The sequence below is a fragment of the Nipponia nippon genome, unplaced genomic scaffold (genome assembly GCF_047370975.1).
Source record: "Nipponia nippon isolate SJK-2023a ecotype South Korea unplaced genomic scaffold, ASM4737097v1 scaffold_15, whole genome shotgun sequence".
NCBI classification, from domain to species: Eukaryota; Metazoa; Chordata; class Aves; order Pelecaniformes; family Threskiornithidae; genus Nipponia; species Nipponia nippon.
The window spans coordinates 3,484,173-3,507,153 of record NW_028262331.1 but is presented as its reverse complement, the minus strand read 5'-3'; the positions used below and the strand labels follow the sequence as shown (position 1 = coordinate 3,507,153).

Here is a 22,981-nt window from a genome sequence, read left to right as displayed (position 1 = left end):
CCCTGCCCGGGATGCATTGCCGCTGGGTGCGGGCAGGGGAAGGGGTCGGGCAGCTGCCCTCGCAGGGTGCCGGCAGGAGCTGGGGGGTGACGAAGCGGACACGCACTGGTGGCCACTGCCACCTCCCTCCGCTGCCCCTCCTGGGAGGGCTTTCGTGTCTCGGTGGAGGAGCTGCTGGTGCTGCTGTGTCGCTGCTCGTTTAGGTTTGCTAATGAGAAACAGGGAGAGGAGGGAAGGAACCTGCTCAGGGACGTATTTAGCAACCTGCCCTACCAGCCTGGGCGACAGACGCGATGCCCTTGCTGGCAGCCCGGCGCTGTCCTGGGAGCCTGGCACGGTGCCGGCAGGCGTGGACCTTGCGTGGGGCAGGAGGTGACAAGGAGGGTGGACTTTGGGGCCAGCACGGAGGGGACAGGTCTGGCTGTCCCGCATGATGTCCATCGCATATGACTTGAGTGATGCTCTGATTAAAAGAAGGAAAAAAACCCCAAAACCCCAAACCAAAACAAGCGACTTCTCACTGTTGGAGCTAATGGGGGATTCCCATCTGCTGTTCCTGCAGGAAATAGCTCAGATTTTTTTCAGCAATTATCAATGCCCTGTACTTCCTTTGGGAATTTCGGCGGCTGCACCCCGGCGGCCAGGCTGGAGGAATGCGGAGGCGCTCTGGCCAGGCTCGGCCCCGGCCGGTTGCCCGCTGCGGGGCTGACCCCTGGGGTGCGCGCAGGGCTCGGCGCCAGCTGTCCCCGGCTTGGGCAGCGGTGCCCTGCCCGTCGGCTGATGGGCGCGGTTATTCCTTGTGCCACCAGCATCCGTTTGCAGATGTCTGTGGCCGGTGGATGTGGTGGTGGCGACGGCGGCTCATCATGGAAGAAAAGGTGTGGATGGGGACTGCTGCTCCTGGGATGGCTGGGCTTGGGTGTAGGTGGTGGGTGATGGTTTGGGGAAGGGGATGCGTGGGCGAGGGGCTGTGTTGGTACTCGCGCTCTGCTCCTGGCCCTCCGGCCACATCTGTGTGTGTTGCACCTCGTCGGCAAGGACAAACCTCTGGGGCTTTGGGGGGAGCAGAGGCAGATGCTAAAGGCACGTAGGGTGGGTTTAGGTACCACTAGAAGCCTTCTCCTTGAGAACAGGGAGGGGTAGAGGGAAGGACCTGCTGGGAGCCCCTTCTGAGGATGGAGATATCCATCCAGGAGCTAAAAATGTATTTATTGATTCATTTATTGGGAAGAGCCCAGCTGGAAGCTGTAGGGAAGGGCCTCCTGGTGTCCATCTGGATGCTGGCCCAAGCAGCCCTGGCTGGAGGTTTGCTGGGGAGGCAGCAGGACTTTGCAGACTGGAGCAAGGTTTCCTGGGACCTTGCTCTGCCCTGTTGCAGCCTGTCCCTTCAGAGGACATGTTTTATTTAAATCTTTTGAAGCATCATCTTTAAAAAGAGGTCAGGAGCCCTTGGTCTGGTCCAAAGCTGTGGAAGGATCGGGGCTGGGGTCCAGGTGGGCTTTATGGGTTGGGAATTTGGGTTTTTTTTTTTTTTTTGCTCACTGGTTCAAAGCTTCATTTCTTAGTGCAGCCCTGTTGGTTGAATTTGCTTCAAGCCCAAGAGGAAAATGTCAAGTGAGTCCGGGTGGGAGCTCCGCTGGGCTGCGTGGTGCCCCCGTGGTGGTGGAGCGCTGGGCTGGGAAGGGGGGCTGCTGCCGGGGAAATCCCCCAAAGCAGCTGCTGTGGGAATACCCCCGTGTCTCGTCCGGGTTCGGGAGCCGCTGCCAAATGCCGCTTTACAAACACTTTGGCGGTGGTTTCCGAGGGACTTAACCTACGGCGGCAGCAAGGCTTTCCCATAGGTAGGACGCTATGAAGAAAAGCACTCGATACACAAATCCCCTCCTTGAGAGCAGGCTGTACCGAGGTGGGATTTACATTCCTGCACACAAACAGCTTCTGTTTGCGTTTTCTGGCTTCACGTTGCCTTGTCTCTGCTCCGTGCTGGTCTGGCTGGTTTAAGAAGAGAATTAACCTCAGCAGGATGAGCAGGGGACCAGCGAGGAGCATCGCTCTGCTGCCGCGTGTCTGCATGATGTCTTTTACCACGGCTTCCCCCCTCAGAGCTGATCTCCGCCTCACGGGAGGGGTGAGGTGCCTGTCTTAATTTTCTTTAAATCTGCAGCATCAAAAGGAGCGAATGGTGGTGGGGACGTCAGTGCGGATCCAGGAGAGGTCCTGGAAAGGTGTTGCCCAGCGCCCGCCTGCGTGCCTGGCACCTCTGCCCCAGCAGTTTGAAGGGGACAAATCTGAATGTCCCCTGCCCGCAGGTGACATCCCCTGTGGGGTGTGCCGGGGTCTGGCTGCGCCCCTGGGCCGTCCAAGCAGTGGGTGCAAGTGGATGGGTGCAAACGCTTGTGGTGGGCACCACGGACCTGCTGCTCATCCGCTCCTGGGAAACCTGGGAGCTCAGAGGGTGCTTTGGGGCACAGATCACTCTGGAGATGGCGGGGGGAACTGGTAGGCAGGAGGTTTTGTAAATTCTTTGGGGTTTTTTTGTTTTTTTTTTTTTTTTACTCTTTCTTGCACTTTTTGGTGATGCGTGCAGGTGCTGGTCGCTGCCAGGGGTTGTGTTGTGCTTAGCTGGGGGGTTTGATGTTCCTGGAGGAGAAACCTCCCCCTGTCATGGCTGGACGGAGGTTGGAGGGATTTGTACGCTTCCAAGAGAAACGTGTGGTGGCCGGGCCCTGATAACCGGCAGCTTTATGGGGCAGTTTGAAGGGGGGCTGAGAAATCCCTTTACATGAGAAGAGATGTTTGGTAGCCAGGTTGGAGCTGAGCCCCATCCCTGGCCGAGGCAGGGGATGGACGCGTGGGATCCCAGCCACAGGTTGTGCCAGTGGTGAGGCCATGGAGGAGCCCATGGCTTCCTTCTCCCTCACTAAAAAAAAGGGCAAAAAAACCTCAGAGCCTTCCCTCTGGTAACTGCTGGTTAGAAGAACACAGAGGCGGTCAGCCTGGCTTAGGGAAAACTCATGGAGAGAGAGTCCTTCGGAGCAAGGTAACACTGGAGAAATGAAACCATTGCAGTGGGTGAAGAAGACCTCCTTAGTTTTATCCGGTTGCTGTGCGAGAAGGTGCTTCACCCATCTTTAAAGGGTGGCGTGCAGGGATGAGTGCGTCTCTGCAAGGAGAGCTCGTGTCTTGCCTTTGCCTCTGGCTGCATCTGTGTGGATGTGTCTCCTGCCTGGGAAACTGCCCATTCCTTAGTGCCTGCGTGGGGTGACCTTGCCTTGGGACACTGGCCACCGGGTTGCTCATCTGCTGCTGGAGCTCCAGCCTGGTGGCACCAAAAGGTTGGCCCCGGGCAGCGGGGACGGCTCTGGCCATCGCGCCGGGGATGGAGGTGGCTCCCTGGAAGCAGGCAGAGCCCCCCCATGTCGACACGCACAGATGAAAGAGGCGAGCCCAGCCCTGCTGCTCATTAGTGGCAATCCTCACACCTGAAATTAAGCCCAGGGACTTTATAAGGGCTTGGCGTCGGGGAGCATGTGTGGCACGTCGCATTGATGACGGTGCCTGGCAGCAGTTGCTGTAAGGCAGGCGCTGCCCTCCCCTGCCCGCCTGCTGCCAGCCATCGGGGAGAGCCTCCGGGATGCCGAAAGGTTTAGGACGAGGCTTAAGATGAGCTGCTGGGCTGCTGGTCCGTACCCCGCTGCAGGGCAGAGACCCCCTTGCAGTGGTAGGGTTTTTCCTGGATGGATGCTGCTGCTCAGACCTTCCCAAAAGGGACCCTAAAGGATGGTTTGCATTCAGGACTGGACTGGCACGGGATGGGTATTTTGGCAGATATTACCCCAGCACCGGTAGGACAGGGCTGTGCCCACTGCAGTCGGGCTTTGGGACCTCTTTGAGGCTCCCATCAAAGTCACACTCCTCCTCGTTGGGTCGGTTTTCTGCTTGTTTCATTGCAAGGCAGGAGACAGGGATGGAAAAACCTGCAGGAAAGGCAGGACCATGTCTCCCTAATTAGTAGGGGCCTGATTTTCATTTCTACCCAGATCTCTGGTAATGATTAAATATGTGGGAATTATCTTTATTATTTATATTGCATTAGTATTTAGGAAGCTAGGACCCCGTTTGCTGTGCAAACAGTGAGCGATAGTCCTTGCCTGGAGAAACGCTGTCTCTGGCACAGCCGTCGCGTGTCCTGGCCGGGTACATTGGGGTTTGAGCCCTGCGCGCCCGTGGCATCGCCTGAATTGCTACCGCAGCTCTTCTCCCTGGCACTTTGAAGGATTTAAAGCATTCAATTGTACGTCTTTTTTGTTGCATATGAGTCACATGTGTTTTGGTATGGAAAAAAAAATCGGTGTGTTAACGTGACCTCTGAAATTGTGATTTATATATAGATTTAAATTATATATATATTTTTGGCACCTGGGTTGTCAAAGCCCAGGAATTGGCCGCTGCCTTTAGAAGCTCTTGCTTTATTGTTGGAGGGCTACAATAAAGCAATCTCGTTAGGTAAATATAACGATGTTATGATCCACCATCTGCTAAAGTGCTGCTGCGCGGCGCTGGCAGAGCGGTGGGAGCTGCCTGCTGCGCCGCTTCTCCCCTGCTCCTTCTTGCCGGTGTCCGCCGTGGGTCTTGCATATCCTAGGAGAAACAGAAATGGTTGGTACAGATGGAAAAAGGGCTTTTTCTTATGGTTTCCTCCCTTTTCACCAGCCAGAGGATGAGCTGTTGAACCTTTCCAGCTGGTGAGGGCCAATTCCCATCGGAGCGCGGTGGGGCTGTTGGGATGGTGGTAGGGTCATCAGCAAGTCCCCCAAAAACTGGGTCACCACATTGCCAAGCTGTGGAGACCCTGATATGTGGGGATGCTGTGGTCTGCAGGGACACCCTGAGATGCCACCAGGTCCGTGGGTCCCACAGCATCATCCTTGCTCCCATCTGAGCAGCGGGACAACCCTGTCCTGGTGGCAGCAGGGACCCCTCTGGGTGCTGGAAGCCCATTTGCAATCGTCATTAGGAAGGATTGCACTCGGTCGGCGAAATATGTGAGGAACTCTGCTTGTTTAAAGTGCCTTTGGGGTTTTGGGCCTTAAATAAACATCCTGGTTGGGGTTTGGGTTGGAGGTTTTCATCCTGGGAAAGGCAGGCGGGGGGAAGGGAGCTGCGCTGGTGCCCCAAGTCTGCGTGCGCCTTCTGACAAGGTTATAAATTAGCTTCATTAGAGGAGGATCACTGAAAATAAATTGCTCCACACCCTTTAGGGACATCTCCAGGCTGTAATTTAATCTCTTCTTTCTGGGGACAAATGCCTAGAAACCCCCAAAGTGAAATTATAGCATTTTACCCTACGTTAGAGCTTGGTGGTTTGGCCCTCAAAAATGCAAACTCCCTCCATGCCCCCAGATGAAGCTCGGCCGGGGGCTTGCATCGAGACTGGGGGGTTCGTTGGGGTTCGCCGTGGGTTTCTGGCACACGCTGGCCCCCTGCCACCACTGCCCGACAGCTTCTTTGGGGGACGCCTGGCTGGGCAGAGGAGCGTGCCGGGCGTTCGAACCCCGATGAAACAGCGCGGTTCAAATCAAGTGGCCTGTGTGCTGTTAATACAGATCTGTGGCAGGAGTGGGCAGCGAGCGACCTTTAACAGGACATTAAACATTTATTAAACCCATTAGAATTAGTGTCAGGTTGTATTTATTTATTTTATTTAAAAAGAGAGGGGGGGGGAAAAAAAGACACAGGAGAGGCAGGCATGACCTGAGAGTCTCATGAGATGACTGATCTGGTGCGGTGCATCACCAGCCTTCCCCATGCAAGCTCCCGGAGCAAAGACCTGGCTCCGGGATGGATCCAGCATCCGCCCATGCCCTTCCCGCGGCTCCTTGCTGGATCCTGCTGCAGGCACCCAGCATCTGTCATGAAAAACCTCACCTCCATCCTGGGCCCCCCTAAAATACTTATCGTTCAGGTGGGTTAATTTTTTTCCCCACCTGCCCAAAGGTTTATTCCTTTATGGGGAGGTGGAAGAGCATGAGCTTAGCCCCGCATCTCTCCCGCATCATCTTCCCGGAGCCCACTGCCAGCTTTCCCCGAGCCGCCCCTCCAAGGATTACGTGCTCTCTTGAAAACCTCTTTGTTTCCCCGTGTTTGCTGTTGTAATTTATGTACGATGCTGCCGCTTGTTGAAAAACAAGGTCTTTATCTCCGTGGGAATTACACCTGCAGAAATCCAGCCCTATCGCTGCCTGTGCGCGAGGCTTTCCACGATAAAAGCCGGCTCCAGCGCCGCCGCAGCAATGCAAAAGTTTTCTCTACTTCAGCTGCCAGCGAGGGCGATGCTTGCCTCCCCTCTGCACCTTGTAGCACACAAATCCCCTCGTCTTTAAATGCTCTCTGAAAGCAGGCTGCTTGGGTTGTGGCTTCATTGCTGATAAATTTTCTTCTTCCTGTTCCTGATTTATTTTTTTCTCCCCTAGCAGTGTAGGTATCGTTGAATATTTTTTTCTTTTTTGGCTCCTCGTTGATTTATTTTGTAAGATGCATATTTCCACATTTACTGACCTTCCAGAGCACCGTGAGCCTGGTGTGGTGATGCCGATGGATGGAGCAGAGAGCGCCCATCCCGCAGGGCCAAGGGTGCCTGTGGGTGGCTGGCAGCCGCGCTCCTGGAAAGGGTTATTTTTAACAGCTGGGCTTGTGCTGGGTTGCCATCGATGCACCAGAGCACGTAGGCATCCTTTATTATTTTAAACTCGATAATTACAAATAATGCGGAGGTTGTCTCTGCTGTGGGTAGCCACTGCTGAGGATGCTCCAGGATGCCGGCTTTCCCATGGCGCTGGGGTCTCACCTGCGCCCGGACCGGCGGGTGGGTTTTGCTGCAGCACGTGCCCGGCTCCCCCTGTTGCTGTCCCCATCGGGGCAGGGAAGCCGATGCGGGCCGGCAGCCGGAGCCGGCCCTTTGGAGGTGTGGGAGGTGCAGGACCAGAAGAGCAGGAAGGGAGATGGCTCCCATCGGGGCCACGGGCGAGGAGAGCAGTGGGAGGGTGGCTCTCCTCCCGGCGCTGGCTGACAGACGGCTGGCTGTCCCCGTGTGCCCCCTCCCCATGGCTCCACACTCCCCAAAATCAAAACGGCAGCAGCTGGGGTGCATGCTGGCATCTCCTGGGTGGGAGCCAGGACATGGTGCCAGGGTCTCCTTGCTCTTCCTCCTCCTCTTCCCCATAACTCTTCGCTTGTGGTCGGCTCAGGCTCGGGGGGTGCCAGGCTGGGTCTGCACCCCTGCTGCGTGCTCCCCGCCTAGAAACCATCAGTGATGCCTATGGCAAACCTTACAGCAAATGCTGTCCCTCTTAAACCCCCGTGCTGTGGGTGCACCGAGGGTTTTTCTGTCCTTTTCTCCCCCCTCCTTCACTAACCCACTTTTCACCAGCGATGCTACAAAAGGCGTTTAAGCCCAGAACCTTCCTTCTCGGTATTGATTTTGCTTTCTGCTTGAGTCTCTTTATTGCCCTTGGTATTTTGAGTAGCTAGAAGGATGCTGGGGAGAGCCAGGCTGCCTCTTCGGGGGGCTTCGTGTCCCCGGCAGCGAGGCGATGGGCAGGGGGGCTGGGGGAGGCGTTCATGGAGATGAAGCGGTACCACCTTGGAGGTGCTGATATCCCAGGGGCTGCGGTGTCAGGCTGCGAGGGGTGCTCCTTCAAGATGTTGGAGAGATGTGGGATCGCACTCGGTGCCCAGGGAAAGCCTCCTGTAGGGTGGCTGGGGCAGTTTCACCTCCCAGTCCCAGATCACCAGCCTTGGGGAGAGGTTAAGGCGCTTCCTTCCATCTTGGGGAAAACCAGCATTTTGCTTTTAATCGGGTTTTTGGGCTTCGCCCAGGTCAGGGACTTCGCAGAGGACAAGGCACGGGCGGCAGAGCAGCCGAAATAAACCCACCTATTTAAATATTTACCTGCCCATTATAAAGTAGCTCTGTGTTTACCTGCTCTGCGGCTGTGTGCGGCACGAAGAGCTGTGCCAAGAGCTTGCCGGCTCCCCCGGCCTTGGCACCTGTGCTGTCGGGCGGTGAGTGCCTGTTGCCTAATTACTTGCCGCCCATTTAAGGGGAACTGATTAAGAAATTAATTCACAATCTCAGGCTCCGTGGGTCCCGATCTGAATGCTTTGATCGCGGCGGAGCGGGGACAGATGCAGGCAAGCGCGTTGCTTCCCATCCTTCTGGCTGAAGCAAGAGATAATTAAGGGACTTTTGGTGTTGGGGTGATTTGGTATGTGAAAATTCTCATTTTTTTATGGCTTTCTGTAAGTTTTGTGGTGTATGAGGTTGTGTGGGTCTCGGCAGGGTTTGAGGTGTGGGTCCATGCTCAGCGGCATCCTGAACTGGGGTGATGGGGAGCCTGAGGCGGTCCCCGGTAGTGCAGCCCCTTGTTTCCCATCTTGTGGATAAAGACATTGGAGGGTTTCCATTTTTCAACCCGACAAGCACATGTGCGAAAAATAAACTGTGAGCCCGAAAAATAAACTGCGAGCCCAAAATATAAGCTGCAAGCCCTCTGCCTTCCCTCTGACAAGGTGCTCTCCCTTTGCACAGCCCCCCAAATCTCTTTTTTTTTTTGAGGGGCTGGTCCCCACCCCTGGTGTCACTGTTCCTGGAAGTATCACCATCCCGGAGCTAAATCAGCATCGAGCCACCTCCCAGCACCCAAACCATGATGCACGTGTATTTATTTTCTGCTGTTTATGGGGCACCTGAGCCGGGCTCTTGCTTTCCCCAGTGGCAAGGAACCAGGGTGCCTTACAGCCACCTCGGCACCCCCCGAACCCGCCCTGGGCACCCCAAGAGGCAGTAGGTGCTGGACGTCAGGTGCCTGTTTCCCCACTCTCGCACCTAAAGCAGGCTCCAAATTTGGGACGCCGCTTCTCTTGGTGCTTCATTGGGCGCCGGAGCTGCCGATTAAGGGAAATGTGCCACGAGGCAGGTTTGCTTTGCAGGATTAAAAGCAAATACATATTTATGCGCTATGCAAAGCAGGCCTGATAAGATATGCGTATCATTGGGAATTTAGAAGCCGTTTCGGTTTGGGCCCAAGATGAAGGGGTGCGCCTGTCGGTGCGTTATGTGGGTTTAAAGGGATGTTTTTTCTCCTGCTGCACAAAAATAAAAATAGAGAGGGGGAAAAACAAGGTTTTTTCACTTCTTGGGCTGCTCTGGTCTTGGGTTTCACCATCTCCCCGCATCTTTAACTGCAGGGATGGAGAAGAGCCAGGGAGAGAGGGCAGTGCAGGCAGCATTTCGTATGCAAATATAATGCTGGCCCCGTTCCTAATATTCGCTGTGTTTACACGTAAATGCAAACAACTGTTGACTTAGTTTCAACAGATAATGTGTTTCATAACACAATGGAAATGAGAATTAAGCTGGAATTTAGCAGGGGGAACATGTGTTTCTGCGAGACCTCAGGCTCCCCCGTGCCCGTGTGCTGTGTCGCGGTCGTGGCAGTGCTGGCACTGCAGGGGCTCGGGGCTGGGGCTCGGCGTCCTTGGGGGGCCCCTTCTCGCTGGTGTTGGGGGACACCTCTGCCAGCCGATTTGCCTCGCTAAACCGCCCTGAAGTGGGGCGAGCAAGACAAGAGGGCGGGCTGGTCAGCTGCAGGATCGGTGAGCTGAACCAGCCCACCGGCGAGGCTGGGGAGGGGGCCGGCGTCCCCCCGAGCTTACAGGGACTGGGGCTTATCCAGGGCCAGTGTTCCCCTGGGAAAGAAGGGACTTGTGTGCTTCAGGGGGAGTTGAGGTGTCAGGGGAAGGGAACTGCTGGCCCGGGACACCGCATTGGAGCCTGAGCATGTCCCGGGAGGGAGGAGGTGGCAGCAGCCAGGTCACCTTGTCCTGAAGTGACGCCAAGCAGAAGTATGCAGGAGAGGCCCCAGCTGTATTTTAGGGCCAGGTCCTGGCCAGCCCAGGGCAACCCTCCCAGAGCTCCCCGGGGCCAGCCCTGACGCCGGCCGGGGTGGCCTTTGAGTCACGGCTCAAATCACTGGCTATCAGAGCCGCTGCTGCCGCCTCCGCCCTGTGCCTGCCACCGTCCCCACCCTGCCGCACCCCAGATCCCGCTGGGGGGGTGAGGCGGGACCCCGACACCACCAGGGAACCCCCAGGCTGCTGCGCTGCCCTTCCCGGGTGAAGGCACTGATGCACGTGGGCTGCTCCCCCAGCCCCGAGGAATGGAGGCATGGCTTGGGAATCAGCATTTTGGGACTCATGGGTGTGTAATCACTGTCTCTGGGTGTGGGTTTGTCTCCGTTCGTCTGTCTGCCTGTCCCTTGCCTGCTGGCTGGCTGCCACCCAGCACGGCAGGGCTCACGGCGCTCAGGGCACAGTGTTAAAAAAAAATGGGTCCCTGTGAGTAAGAAGGGGGGAAATTTTGTGATGTGCACCCAAGCTATATTAGACATCAGCGAATCTCTGCATGAGAGCTGTAGGGATGGTTTTGCGGGTGGGACACCTTGGCTGGAGGTACATGGCTCTACCAGGCACTGGGGACCCCAACCGTGGGCTGGGGACCCCCGGCGACCCCCAAAGCCACGGAGCTGCTGCTCCCGGGATGCAGGAGCATCACAGCAGGACCTGGCGTTGTGACCCCAGTCGTGATGCCGTGGCCCGGGGAAGCCAGAGCCGTTCTCGGCCGGACCTGTCAGCTCACCAAGGAGCGTGATGTCTGCTTGGGGTGGGTGGAGGCCGCGCGGCACCTGTGGCTGTTTGTGTCTGGCAGCCGGTGGTGATGGCGAGCCCTGATAGCGCCATGGTAATGGCGGAGTTTGCATGAGAAACAGCAGGTTTTGGGGCTGGTGCCACGGCCAGATGCTGCCTGGGAAGAAAATGGGGATCCTGGCAAGCTGGGGTGGGCAGCTGCCGGCAGCATCCCTCTAGCCTGGCGGCACTGCCGTGCTGCCCAGCTCCCTTGAAGGGTCACACCAGGGTGGGTGCAGGCTTGGCTTCACCGAAGGCTCTTCCGTTGCCGGTTGCCAGTCCTGGGCAGCGCCTGGCGTCGAGGCGGCAGGCAACGAGGCGCAGCCAGCACCGGCTCTCGGCACACGTGCTCCCCGCCGCGGGGCCGGAGCGGAGGGCAAGTGCTGGGGCAACCTGGGAACTGCTGTCGCCTTTCTGACTCATCCCATAAAATAAAATAAGGTAGAGGGGAGAGCTCGGGGTGCAGGATGCTCCCGTCTCCCAGCCTCCTCTCATCCCTTTAGAAAGGAATTTTCTTTTTTTTATTGAGCTTATTTATGTGGCGTAGCAAATAAATAAGCAAATAGCTTGGATTAGCAAATAGCCTGTCCTGTAACATGGGGAATACTCAATATTGAGACAACAGCAACCAGAGAGAAATATTCGAGATAAAATTAAAGCATAATGAGATTAGGCAGCGGCTCTCTATCGGAGACCTCCTTACGCAGAGGTAATTACCTGGGTAGAGCAGAAAGCGGGCGATGAGCGGTGGTGGCCGTGGGCTGGGGTCGGTGGGATGGGGCCACCCCAGCCCTGCCTGGGAGCTGGGGGGGGATCAGTGCCATCAACAGCAGCTTTGCAAAAGAAAAAAGCATCGGGGTTGAGTGTTGAGGAGCAAGATGAGGTGCCTGCCAGCACCCATGGCAAGGACTGGGGTGGACCATCCTCTGCTGAGCCCTTGCAGACTCGTTGCCCCCAGCCTGGGTGCTGTGTCTTTGTATATTTGCAGTTTGGGGATTTTTTTGGTAGATAATTTATTATTATTAGTGGTGGTGGTGTTGTTATCATCTGGAGCAGCGCCCAGTTAGATGGACGCAAGGTGGGCATGCAAACGGGGGTGACAGCCGGGACGGGGCATCGGGCACCATTCGGAGAAAGCAAACCTTCGTACCGGGATGTGGGGCTGGTGCTGCAGCACCTGCGGGCACAGTGCACATGGGATTTTTCTTTAATTTAGAAGGGGAAAAAAGGGGGGGGGAGCAGAAAAGCATGTGCCTGTGTAATAAAAAAATTCAAGTTAGGCTCTTGGTGACTGCACGGAAAACAACAGGCTTTTTATGTTAGCTCTTGGGGTAGTAGGAGAGCAGGCTAGAATAAAGATTTACAGTGTTTGGGAGATTAAAGGCCCTTGGTACATTGTTCAAATACCACGAGATTAGTTTCCAAGGAGACGGATACCAGTTGCCATAGGCACCGGGGGGCCAGGAATTAGGATTGCGATTTTTTATCCTGATCACGCAACCAGTAGCTGAACGCTGCTAAAACTCGGGCTTTAAATAACCCCAGCATTAGTTTACGCGCCGCCGAACCAGAGGCTGGAAACTGTATCTGCCTTCCTTCCCCCCGCCCCAGCGCCCGCTTGGGTGTGCAGAGTTGGACCCGGGTATGGATAGAGGGGTGCGAGGGGATACAGGGATGGGGACCGAGGTCGGTGCAACCGCAAGACCTTCCCTGCAGGTCATCCTGTGGTTTCTGGGCTCGTTTCATCTCATTTTTTCTCTAGGCAAGGGATTGCCAGCATCTTCTTGCGATAACGAGCAGTCACCGCGATGCAGGGGCAGGGGATGTACTGAGGGGCAGAATTAGTCACCTGCTAATTTTGGCTTCCCCTGGTCTCACGCTTCTGGGAAGTGCAACCCGAGCCCTGGTGTGTGGGACGCCGCATCCGTGCCCTCGCCGCCCGCCTCTCCTTCTAGGAACTGCAAACACCGGGTTTTCTCCGGGCTGTACACGAAGCAGTGCTGAGCTCCCACTGTCGGCTGGGTTTTGGGGCTGGCCATCTCCCCGGGGAGGGAAGCTCAACCCTGGGAGCCATGCGAGCACCCAGTTCCCCATGGCTGGGTGCCTTTGCTCACCCATCAGGCACCATGAAGCTCGTCTCCAGCTTCGCCACCCCCAGCCACCCACGTGGGGCCGCCGGGCCAGGATCCGGCTCAGCTGCGGCCGCTTTCCATGCACAACGCTCACAGCATCCCTCCCCTGCAATGGTGGGAACGCTCTGATTAATGCTTATTTTTTATTTTTTTCCCTTTTTTTCTCTTTTCTTTAATAAATGAAGAGGCAGTTGCTTGAAGCGAGAGCTTCTATGCCTGCCTGCCGTGAGATTGCAGCGTGGAAACTTGTCTAGAGCTGAAAGCCGCACTGCTTGAGCTCCACGGGCAAGAGTGATCCCCCCCAGCAGCTGCCGTGACATGAAAGTGTTTATCCTGGGGGAGATGAGACGCAGCTTCTGAAGGGCACTTGATCCTGATCCATCTCTCTTTGCATTAGGCAGAAGCTTACTATCATTTTACTATATAATATTTGTGTGTACGCCTAGGCCAGGCTTAAGAAAATCAAGGCGGCAGCAGAATGCAATGCCCTGGTTGGGGAGGGGAAGCTAAATTTCTGTTGCAGATACGTCCCCCCATGGGAGCCCCCGGTTTGCTCTTTGCTTCTTTTATAAGCAGGACTAAACCGCGGCAGGCGCCGGATTATCCAGGAAAGCCGAGCTGAGGCGGTGATGCCGGTGGATGTTGTTGTGGTGCTGGTGTGTATATGAGGAGCTTTTCCAGCAGGTGACCTGGGTTTTGTTGGTAAAATAAAACAGGGGAGGAGGTGTCCGGAGCTTGTTCTGCCTGGTACTACCTGGCTGGAAGGAGGGGGGAAAATACAGAGTTTGGGGGAGCCAGCAAACCCGGTGGGGTGAGGGCTGCCGGCATGGCGGGGATGCAGGCACAAGCGGTCGGGTACCCTGAACTGTGCTGGAGGCTGTTTGCCCCCAGCTCCGCTGCTTTGAGGTTTTGCAAAAAGGTATCAGCTTGAAAAGTAGTAAAAAAAAAAGGGCATTTGTGGATGCTGGGAGAGATGTGGCAGCGGTTATGGGGCAGCAGTCAGACCAGGACATGGGACTGGGGGTGCACCAGCACCCACCTTTGGGGGATGCAGATGTGGCCTCGGTGGGTGCTTTTTCACAGCGGGTGCATCGGCAGGGCGGCACCTGGGGTACCCCAAACCCCAGAGCCTGCCCCAGGAGGCCTGCACTGCAGGGGTACCCGTACATGGGGCAGAGGTTAGGAATTTTGGGCGGTTTGAGGGTGTTTAGACATTTGAGGGTATTTCTGGGCATTTTGCAAATGTCATGGGCCACGGTTATCTGCTGTACCTCTGGCATCGGTGCCGGCCGTGCAGCTCACCGATCGCCAGCTAATGAATCATCATTAGTGAAGCAATAAATGGCCCCAGCATGAGTTGTGTGGCTTTGCCCTGTGCCGGCTCGGGATGGAGTGGATGCGGTCGCGGGGGCCAGAGGCCGGCGCTGAATTAGGCATAAGGGATTAGGGTTTAGCCAGGCAGCACAGGTGGGTTAAAGCCATCGGGCTGCGAGCAAGTCGCCCGCGTGGAGCAGAAATCTCCACTGCTGTGGCAAAAACCCCAAGGCCAGTTATTTGGCAAGCGTGGGGCCGTGCCCAAGATGGCTTCAGTCGCGTCCGCCGGCTCCGCTGATACTGGTGTTTCTTAAGTGATTAGAAAAAAAAACACAAATTGAAATTCAAGCCTGGTCCCTACCCCTGGCTTTCGCCTCGCTGCGGTTTATGTGGTTTCCAGGGCTTTTTACTCAAACGACTCCAGCTCGCTGGGCACCTCGCTGCTAACAGGCGCCTGCCGAAAAAGGGACCTCAAAAGTCCCTGAGATGGAGCGGGGCCGAGAATACCTTCTGAGTCGGTGCCCCTTCCTCATCAGTGAGATAACTCTTAGCGAGGGTCCTGCCCCAAAACGATGTCCCCAGCAGGGCCAGAGGGGACGGTCCCTTTGCTTGGAGGGGGGATGCTGTCCTGGCGCTAGCAAAGGACCTTATTTGTCCCTCTGGCTCCTATCAGGATGGCTCCTGATGGATTTTTACAGCGTGTTTAATGATAGCCAGGGCTAATTGCTTACATGTCCTCCAGGGCCGGTGTAATTTTTAAAAATCCCCTTTAAATATGCCCTCCCGGAGTAAAAGGCAATTACAAATAAAATCACTGTCGTCTCGTCGTTACGTGCGATCATCGTTACATTCACATGCTGGGGACGACCTCCCACCAGGTGGGCTGGGGGTGCCAGTCCTGCTCCCTTGGTCCCAGGGGGATGGAGGCGGCTGAATGTGGCACCCAACGTCCCGTGGCTCATCAAAGGTTTCAGGTGGCCAAGAAGCCCAAATACCACCTTCAAAGGTCCCCCACCCCCAGCAGTGCTTTCCCCTGCTCTAATGTACCCCCAGGCTGTCCCTCCTCTCCCCGGGAGGGTAAATGGCCCGTAATCCATCTCAAGACCTACCTCTAATATATATATATATATATATATATATAATATAATGTGTATATATATATATAATCTATATTCCGTATATATTTTTTTTCGGGAGGGGGTTTTGACTATTTTGCTGGAATTGAGGCTGGCTCACTCGGGCTTCCCACGGTCTCACCAGCACTGCTGAAGCAACAGGCAGAATTTTCCTGGAAAAATGAATAAGCAGATAATTTCCAGCCACTCTTGTGTGGAATTGCACGCAGGACTTGTGCAATGGTCTTTTTTTTTTTTTTTTTCTCCCCTTTTTTCCCCCCAACATGCTGAACAGTCAAAGCTCTCATTAATTTAAATTCCTGTTTGGCTCCCTGAACCGGGAACCAGCCCACACGGTCGGAGGCTTTATAAACATCCCGGCTGGGCGCGCGGGGGGATTTCTGTGGTGATGCTGCAATATCTGTAGGGCAAGAAGGCAGCAGTGGTAGCGTCTCTTTGGGGCTCTCCGTGCTGCTCCCCTGCTTTTCACTTCTCCCTTGCTGCTGTCGGACCCTGGCACACTCCGTGCCGGTGGCATTTCCTTGGTGCCGCGGCTGAGCCGGTGTCCTCCACCTTGTTGCCCTTGGATGCAGTTGGTGGCTTAAGGCCTGAGCTGGAAGACATTGCACCCACCCAGCACTGGTGGGTTTGCGTGGGGGCACCGGCCGGCGGATACTTTGCCCTGCAATGGTTTTGAATGGTCTGGTGTCCTCATTACAGGAGGTGCTTCATGTGATGAAAACCACCAGGTTACATTTTTTAACATACAGTAGAGCTGCAGGAAAAAAAAAAATAAATCACTCAATTCAGTTTAAAACCAGTATTGGTAGAAAGCAACATAAGAAACAGCAGATGCAGGATGTCCTCAGTCCCTTTTGGGCATTTGGCTGTTCCCATCTCATGGCGTCTTCCACACTGGCTTTGCCCTTGGGTACTTCCCAAAAAAGGGGTTATTGCCTTTTTTTCTGATGGCAAGGGTGGCCCAAAGAGCGGCGGACATGGGGAGAGCCAGCAACAAGTTCAGCCCAGTTTTGTGAGTGCCGGGTGGGAGCATGGCTCCCTTTGCAAAACTGGATTTTGGGGGTTATGCTAAATAAGGCTTTCATACAGCAAGGTGAAAGCAGTGGGGAGGATGGCAGTGTAGCTCCTTCTTCAAACTGCCATGTCAGTGTGGAAACACCAGCTCAGCTTAATAAATAAGATAGTGTTGCTTCTGATTGTGGCACGGAGCTGGAAATTGCTGTAAGGCTTGAAAAGATGAGCAAGAAGAAGGGGAACAAAAGTCAACACCAGGAGCTTACAGCACCTGACTTTGCCATGAAGCGAGCCCCAGCCCGACAGGCGATGCCAGGCCCGTGCCATGCGAGCCACTGGCTCGCATAAACTCCCCTCGGTTTCTCCTAATGGAACCTGTTTATAATTTGAGGGATATAATAGCACAGTTTTCTGCTTGGAAATTTCCTTTGGGGGAGGGTTGTCGTTGGCTTGGTTGTGTTTTTTTGGGTTTTTTTTACTGTTTTGTTTGCTCTGGACGCTTTGGAAATGGTGATGCAGCACGCAAGACAGGAGGATGTTTATTCTGGGGAGAGATGCTGCCCTACGGCAGCGGTCGGGGGGATGGAGATGGGATGCTCCTGCTGCGGGCGCAGGGTTTGGGGGGACCGCTGCCGTTTCTGCAGGGGTTCGGGAGCCTCCCCACGCGCCTGCTTTTTCCTTTGCTGCAGTCCGGGTGATTCACGAGCAAAACTCCCCCGGGACCAAATTTATGATCTTTCCCAGGACTGTAAAGGGAGGTGAGGAAGGAGGTGTTGTAAGAGCGGAGCAAGCGATGGCCCGTGCAGGCTGCCTGCCCGTGTCCCGTGTTGGCTGTGGCATGGCACCCCCATCCCCGCAAGACTCATTTTGGGGGGGGGGAGAAATAATTAAATAATAATAAAATGAAAATAAAATTTAGGTTTTTTTAACATTTAAAAAAGAAAACCAATCTGCAAATGTTTGCTTTGGTCCCGTGACAGTGGCGTGATGGTCCCGGAGTCACCCTGCACCCCCGAGGACGGGACTCAGGGCACGGAGGGGGGCTGGGGCTGGGGCTAGACCTGACCCTGCTGTGAGCTGGGAGGGGGAAATCAACCCCTTGGTGGGTGCCCCAGGGTGAGATTTCAGCAGGATGGGTGTGTGGTGCCCAGGGAAGGGGGGTAGGATGCTCTGCACCCATCCTACCCACCTTGCTCCCTGCCACCGGCCCTAACTGCTGAATGGTTTACCCCAGTTTTCTTAAAGATTACTTTCCCTTTGATTAGACAAACAACTTCAAGCAGTACATCTTAATTTGATTTGAATAAGCCTAGTGCTTGCCGTGAAGTTTTTTTCCTCCCTTTATTTCTCCCCTTTTCTAAATCCGCTGTCACTGCTCTTCCTGACCATACATGATTAAAAGCTTTACAGGAATATTGTCCCCCATCCCTTAAAGTGCTGTTGTATTACTTGGGTCATATTTTTGTTATGATTTTTTTTCCTTGTTGAGGGATTCTCCATTTTCCTTATTCAGGAATAATGAATATTATGTTTCACCTGATCAGCCAGGTGAAACAGATTATTTTTGTCCCAGTCTCCTGCAGAGCAGGGAGCAGGTAGGGAGAGGGTGCAGGGACCTTGTCCCACTTCCCACTGATGTTATCCCAGGGTTTCCCTTCAGTTCCCCCTCTGGGGCCAGATCCCGCTCGTGGCTTTGCTTTCTGCAGCCGAGGGAGGAGCAGCTCTTCCCCGCAAGCGCTGCTGCCCGTGGGAGGCCGTGGCTGAGCAGGTTGGTACAGCTTGAGCTCTCCGAGGGGCCGTGACCAGCCCCACTGAGGCAGGGAACCGGCTCTCCAAAACGCTGCCAGAAGGCAACAAGAACATCCATGTCATATTTAAAAATAATTAGGGCACTCAGAAATACGTATGGGCATCAAAATAAGGCTGTTATCCAACCGAGTGCTTGTGGGGGGGTTAAGAAGGGAGTGATGCTCCCTGGACCGAGTCCTTTCCCAATGGCAGCCCTCAGGCGATGGCAGTCCCCAGCCCAGCGTCGTGGCTGCCCGGTGTCCTGCAGGCTGGGAGAGCGGCTCAGGGCCGGCATCGACAGCGCCGTCACCTCGCTGCTCCCTGCCAGCTGCAACAAGGCACCTCTTATTAACACAGCATTGATTCAAAGCAGAAATCATGAGTTCCCTGCACCCGCAGGGCTATGCGCAGGGAGCTGCTTGGGCGCATGTACATGAAATGGTCCCTTGTCTGTCCATCTGTCTGTCCATCCATCCGTGCACAAACTGCAGGGCTGGAGCAAGATGGACCATTTCCCGGTGTTGCTGTGACCCTTTGTGATGGTAAAGCTGGAGGTGCCAGGCAGAGCCCTGTCCCCAGTGTGGGGACGTCTGGGGGACTGTGCCGGTGGCCGGTAGCACCCAGGCTGCAGGACCATGAGTGTTCAGTTTCGTGCTTTATTTTCCAAGCTGACACGTAGCTTGGGATTTTTTTGCCCCCAAGATCATCCTGGGGGAGAAGAGTTGTCCATCATCTTCGTTATGAAGTGTCAGCTGGGTGGAAGAGGATTTTGCTGGGTGCCTGTCAGCGTGGCACAGCAGAAGTGCTGGCACGGCTGCAGCTATGGCTCTGCCGTCCAAAAGCGCCGGTGAGGCTTCAGCGCTGCTTGCCTGCTCTCGCTGGCTGGTGATGCAGGGGAAGCCAGCGTGGAGGTCTCATCAAGAGCAATTTCTGAAATTCAGTCATTATTGTTTAATGGGGAATTGTCTCCACCCTCGTGCACTTGTTGCATGGCCACATAACAGCGAGGTTTTGCAGGGCCAAGGGCACGTTCGTCAGCCCCCTGCCCTGTGCGCGCTCAGGCACCTGCAGAGATGCTGGCATAGGGGGAATTGTTATTTTGGGCCAAAATCCACCGTTCCCCCAGTTGCACAGGGCAGCACGGCCCTGCTTTGTGTGCAGATTCCTTCTGCTTGGACATAGGTGCGAACCGGGGCAGGAAGGTGACTGGATTTTTGCTGTTGAGTTTTAACCCTTATTTTCAGCAGGGCCGAGCGGCCGTGGTTATCAGCTGAGCCGCAAATCGAGTTACGCGCAGGCAGCTTCATTCATATTCCCCGGCTCCTGCCCGTCTCGCCTTGTTAGAAATTCTCTGGCCTCTTTTATCCACTTGCGGCTTCGAGCACATGATTTACGATCCGGTTCGAGTGGCTCCCAAGCGTTGCCAGATAATTTGCCACCCTTTATTCACAGGATTAAAGCCGGGTGGTGTGATGCTGCTCTGCGGATGGAGGGGCGATAGCTGGGAGGGACCACGCTGGGTGCTGGGGGGTGATGTTGTTCTGGGTGTGGGTGACCTGGCGTGGGAGTGGGGCAGTTTCTACAGGGCGAGCCCCTGCCTCAGTTTCCCCTGCAGTATCGGCATCACCATGGGTCATGGTGAGACGTGTGCTTCGGGGTGCAGAGACCTGGTGCAGTCGCTGCACATGTGGCCAAGCCCCCACATTTTTCCCCCTTTTTTCCCCATTTTGCAGTGTGGGGTGGAGCTCCCGGGGCTGAGCCCCTTCTTGGCGATGGGGTCCTGGCATGCCACCCGGTCCTGATCCCGCTGGCACGGTCTCCCAGGAGCTACGGGGTGGGATGACTTGATGACGAAGCCCCTCGCTGTGAGCTGTCTCTCTTCCTCAGGACGAAGGCAGAGCACCTCGTGGCTTTGGCCTGTTTCAGGGACACCTTTGGGTGCTGGGCTCTCCTCTTGCCCAGGGTATAGGGAGGGAGGCACGGGGATGGCCAGCACGGTGTCCTCTCAGGGACACACGTGTCACCCCCTGCTCACTGCTGCTGCCCACAGAGCTCAGGCACGGGAGCACTCCGCATGCGCTTCAGCGCTGCTTCCTCTGGCTCGGCACGGCCGCAGCCTGCTCGCCCGGGGTATCGCACCCCACGGTCGCCCCGGCATACCCTGCGCAGCGGTGGCATCTCCCCGAGGGTGAGTCCCGAGGGCGGAGGTGACCTGGCCACTGCTGGGACACGCAGCATTGGCCCCGGGGTTTGGTTATGACTCGACAGCGTCCATAATTATCTGCCTTTAGCAGAGGAGGCGTGAGGAACATGCGGTGCAGGCTGGCCCCGGCCTCTCTCTGTGCCTCAGTTTCCCCTGTGTACCCATGCCGGTGTTGCGCCGTAGCCCATGGCACACACTGGTGTTGGGCTGCGCTGGCGATGCTCAGTGCCAGCTCTCCATTAGCAACAGCAATGCATATACCATTTTTTTTTTTCTGTTTTCAGGTGAATATGGCCCTGGCAGGGAAGCCTTTAGACGTGACTCTCGGCACCTCCAGAGCTGACCAGTGGAATATGGTTTTTCCCCAGAAAGACGAAATCATCACCAGCTTAGTGTCTGCCTTAGACTCCATGGTAAGAAGCTGGTGGCGTCCCTGTCCCCCTCCATCGTTTCGCCTCCCTTTAACGGGGCTGGCTGGGAGCATGGCTGAAGCAGGAGGGCTGTCGAGCTCGTCCCGCTGCCGGAAAGCCCAGGGAGCTGCTGGTGCTGGGAAATAAAAATCCTCTCCTGCCCTGACAGCCGTAAGGATCATAAAGTCAGCCCAAGTTAATCTCAGATGTGTATTGTTTTTCCATTAATATTTATGTTGGTATCAACTGAATGTAGGGTGGTTGAGGTGTTTTTTTTTCTTGATGTTTTACCAATGTTACCGTGAGCTTTTACACAACAGGAGAACAATGGCTTTTATCTCCGAGAACAAAGAAAATAACTTTCATATTTTTTGATGTAGAATTCCCGATGGAAACCTTGCCTCAGTCAGCCATGCTTACATAAACAAGATAACTGTCTGGATTAAGTCTCGTGGACCAGAGCTAATCTTATTTTTAACTGTGAATGTGATCAAGAAGCGAAAGCGGGTGTGTAGTAACAAATGTCTAATGCAATGCGACGTGCTAAATAGCCCTCCCTTTTTAAAGCCAAGTCATATTTAATGTATTTATCTTGGATGCGTCTTCTTGTCTATGCAGGTAGGGTGGTTTTTTTTTTTCACTAATTCTGATTGCCTTCTTTTTGACCATCACCGCCCCACTAAGGAGCAGGTTCCCCAGAGCTGACACACCCCAGGCAGCTTTGATGATTTATATACGTGCCATCCTGTACAGCAAATCGTGTTATCATAGTTTGGCTTCTTAATGAATATACATTATTCTGCAGTCCTCGTTACGTGCTGACACCAGGACCAAGAGGCCACGCTGCTCCTGAAATTCAGCCTTTATCCCAGCGCTTCACCGTGGCCGGGCTCTGCACCCGCTGAAGCCTGGCTGCCTGCGTGCGTGATAAATAAACCGTGCGGCCACATGCGCATCGCCAAGCGGGCTTAGGGTTTGGATTTGGTCTGCCTCCAAATCTCACGTCCCCTAGATTTTATATTTGAGTGTTGGGCTGTTTGAGCAAAGTACTTTCATTTGCTCCTGTGTTCTTGAAAGGAGGTTTCTTAAAAATATCTGGTTTTGAGGATGTGATTTAATACCCTCTTCTCGAAGAAGATGAGCAGGAGGTAAAATGACCCAATATAGAGACTGGTTTAAGCCCACACAAATCAAACTGACTGTAAATGCATGCGGGGAGCTGAAGGTAGCTCCGGGGGGTTTGGTCCCTGGGCAGCTACTTTCCTGCTCCCTCCCCGGCTGCCAGCATCCTGTGGCCCCTCCGCGGTGCCGGGGGCGGGCGACGTGTCTAACCGGGGCTGACGATGGGAAAATCTCCCCTCTTTTACCCATGTAAATCATGACCTGGGAATAGCGTCTTCATAGCGTCGGTGCTGTAGCCATGGGAATATGACTCAGGCTGCCGGCACTGCGTAACTATTATAATACAAAAAATAATAAAAATGCATATATGTGTGTATTATGTAGAGCAGGAAGCGCACGTTACATAAAACGGATTAATGGAGGAAGCCTTTTCCATCTCTTTAATGTTTTGCCTAAGTGTACAAGAAGAATCGTTCGACTAATCCAGACTTTGACCATATTAGTGTTCTGCAGCTGAAATAAGATTCCCGTGCTCCTTATTTCATTAGAGCTGGTGGAAAAATACAAATTGTTGTTGGTTTGTTGTTTTGGTTTTTTTTACAGGAATGTTTTCTTTTAAAGAAATACTATAAAATGTTTACTTTTAGGATAGGAAAAAGTGAAGTGAAATGATGGGTAAATAGTTCTTGTTTTCCAGCAAAGCGTAGCTCAGCCGGATACCTTTCTGGAGCTGTAAAGTTGCTGAAGTGTTTAGGGGATGTTAAAAAACCCGTGAAATTCTGCCTCAATCCAGAACATGGCTTTTGATGGGGGGATCTTTTGATGGGAAGAAAAAAAAGCCCACTGGAAAATGGCAGGGGGTGCCAAGCGGGGATGCTCCCGCAGCCGCTCTGACCGGGTGCCTCCCTGCAGTGCTCGGCGCTTTCCAAGCTGAACGCAGAGGTGGCCTGCATCGCCGTCCACGAGGAGAGTGCCTTCGTGGTGGGTACCGAGAAGGGACGGGTCTTCCTCAGCGCCCGCAAGGAGCTGCAAGCCGACTTCCAGAAGTTTTGCAGTGAGTATCCCCACCGGCGTGGTCTTTTCCCGTGCCGAGGCTGGTGCTCCAGTTGTGCCAGG

The 22,981-nt window shown here is 54.7% G+C and overlaps 1 protein-coding gene across 4 annotated transcripts in view; it reads left to right on the top strand.

The window, feature by feature from the left end:
• Nucleotides 1–22,981, top strand: part of GTF2IRD1 (GTF2I repeat domain containing 1) — a 67,861-nt gene that overhangs the window by 2,313 nt on the left and 42,567 nt on the right. For all 4 annotated transcript variants that reach the window (XM_087751589.1, XM_087751587.1, XM_087751588.1 and 1 more), the window contains exons 2-3: nt 20,618–20,746; nt 22,778–22,919. In XM_087751589.1, coding sequence (XP_087607715.1) covers nt 20,624–20,746; nt 22,778–22,919 — 265 coding nt within the window. In that variant the 5' untranslated portion in view covers nt 20,618–20,623. The remainder of the gene's footprint in view (nt 1–20,617; nt 20,747–22,777; nt 22,920–22,981) is intronic.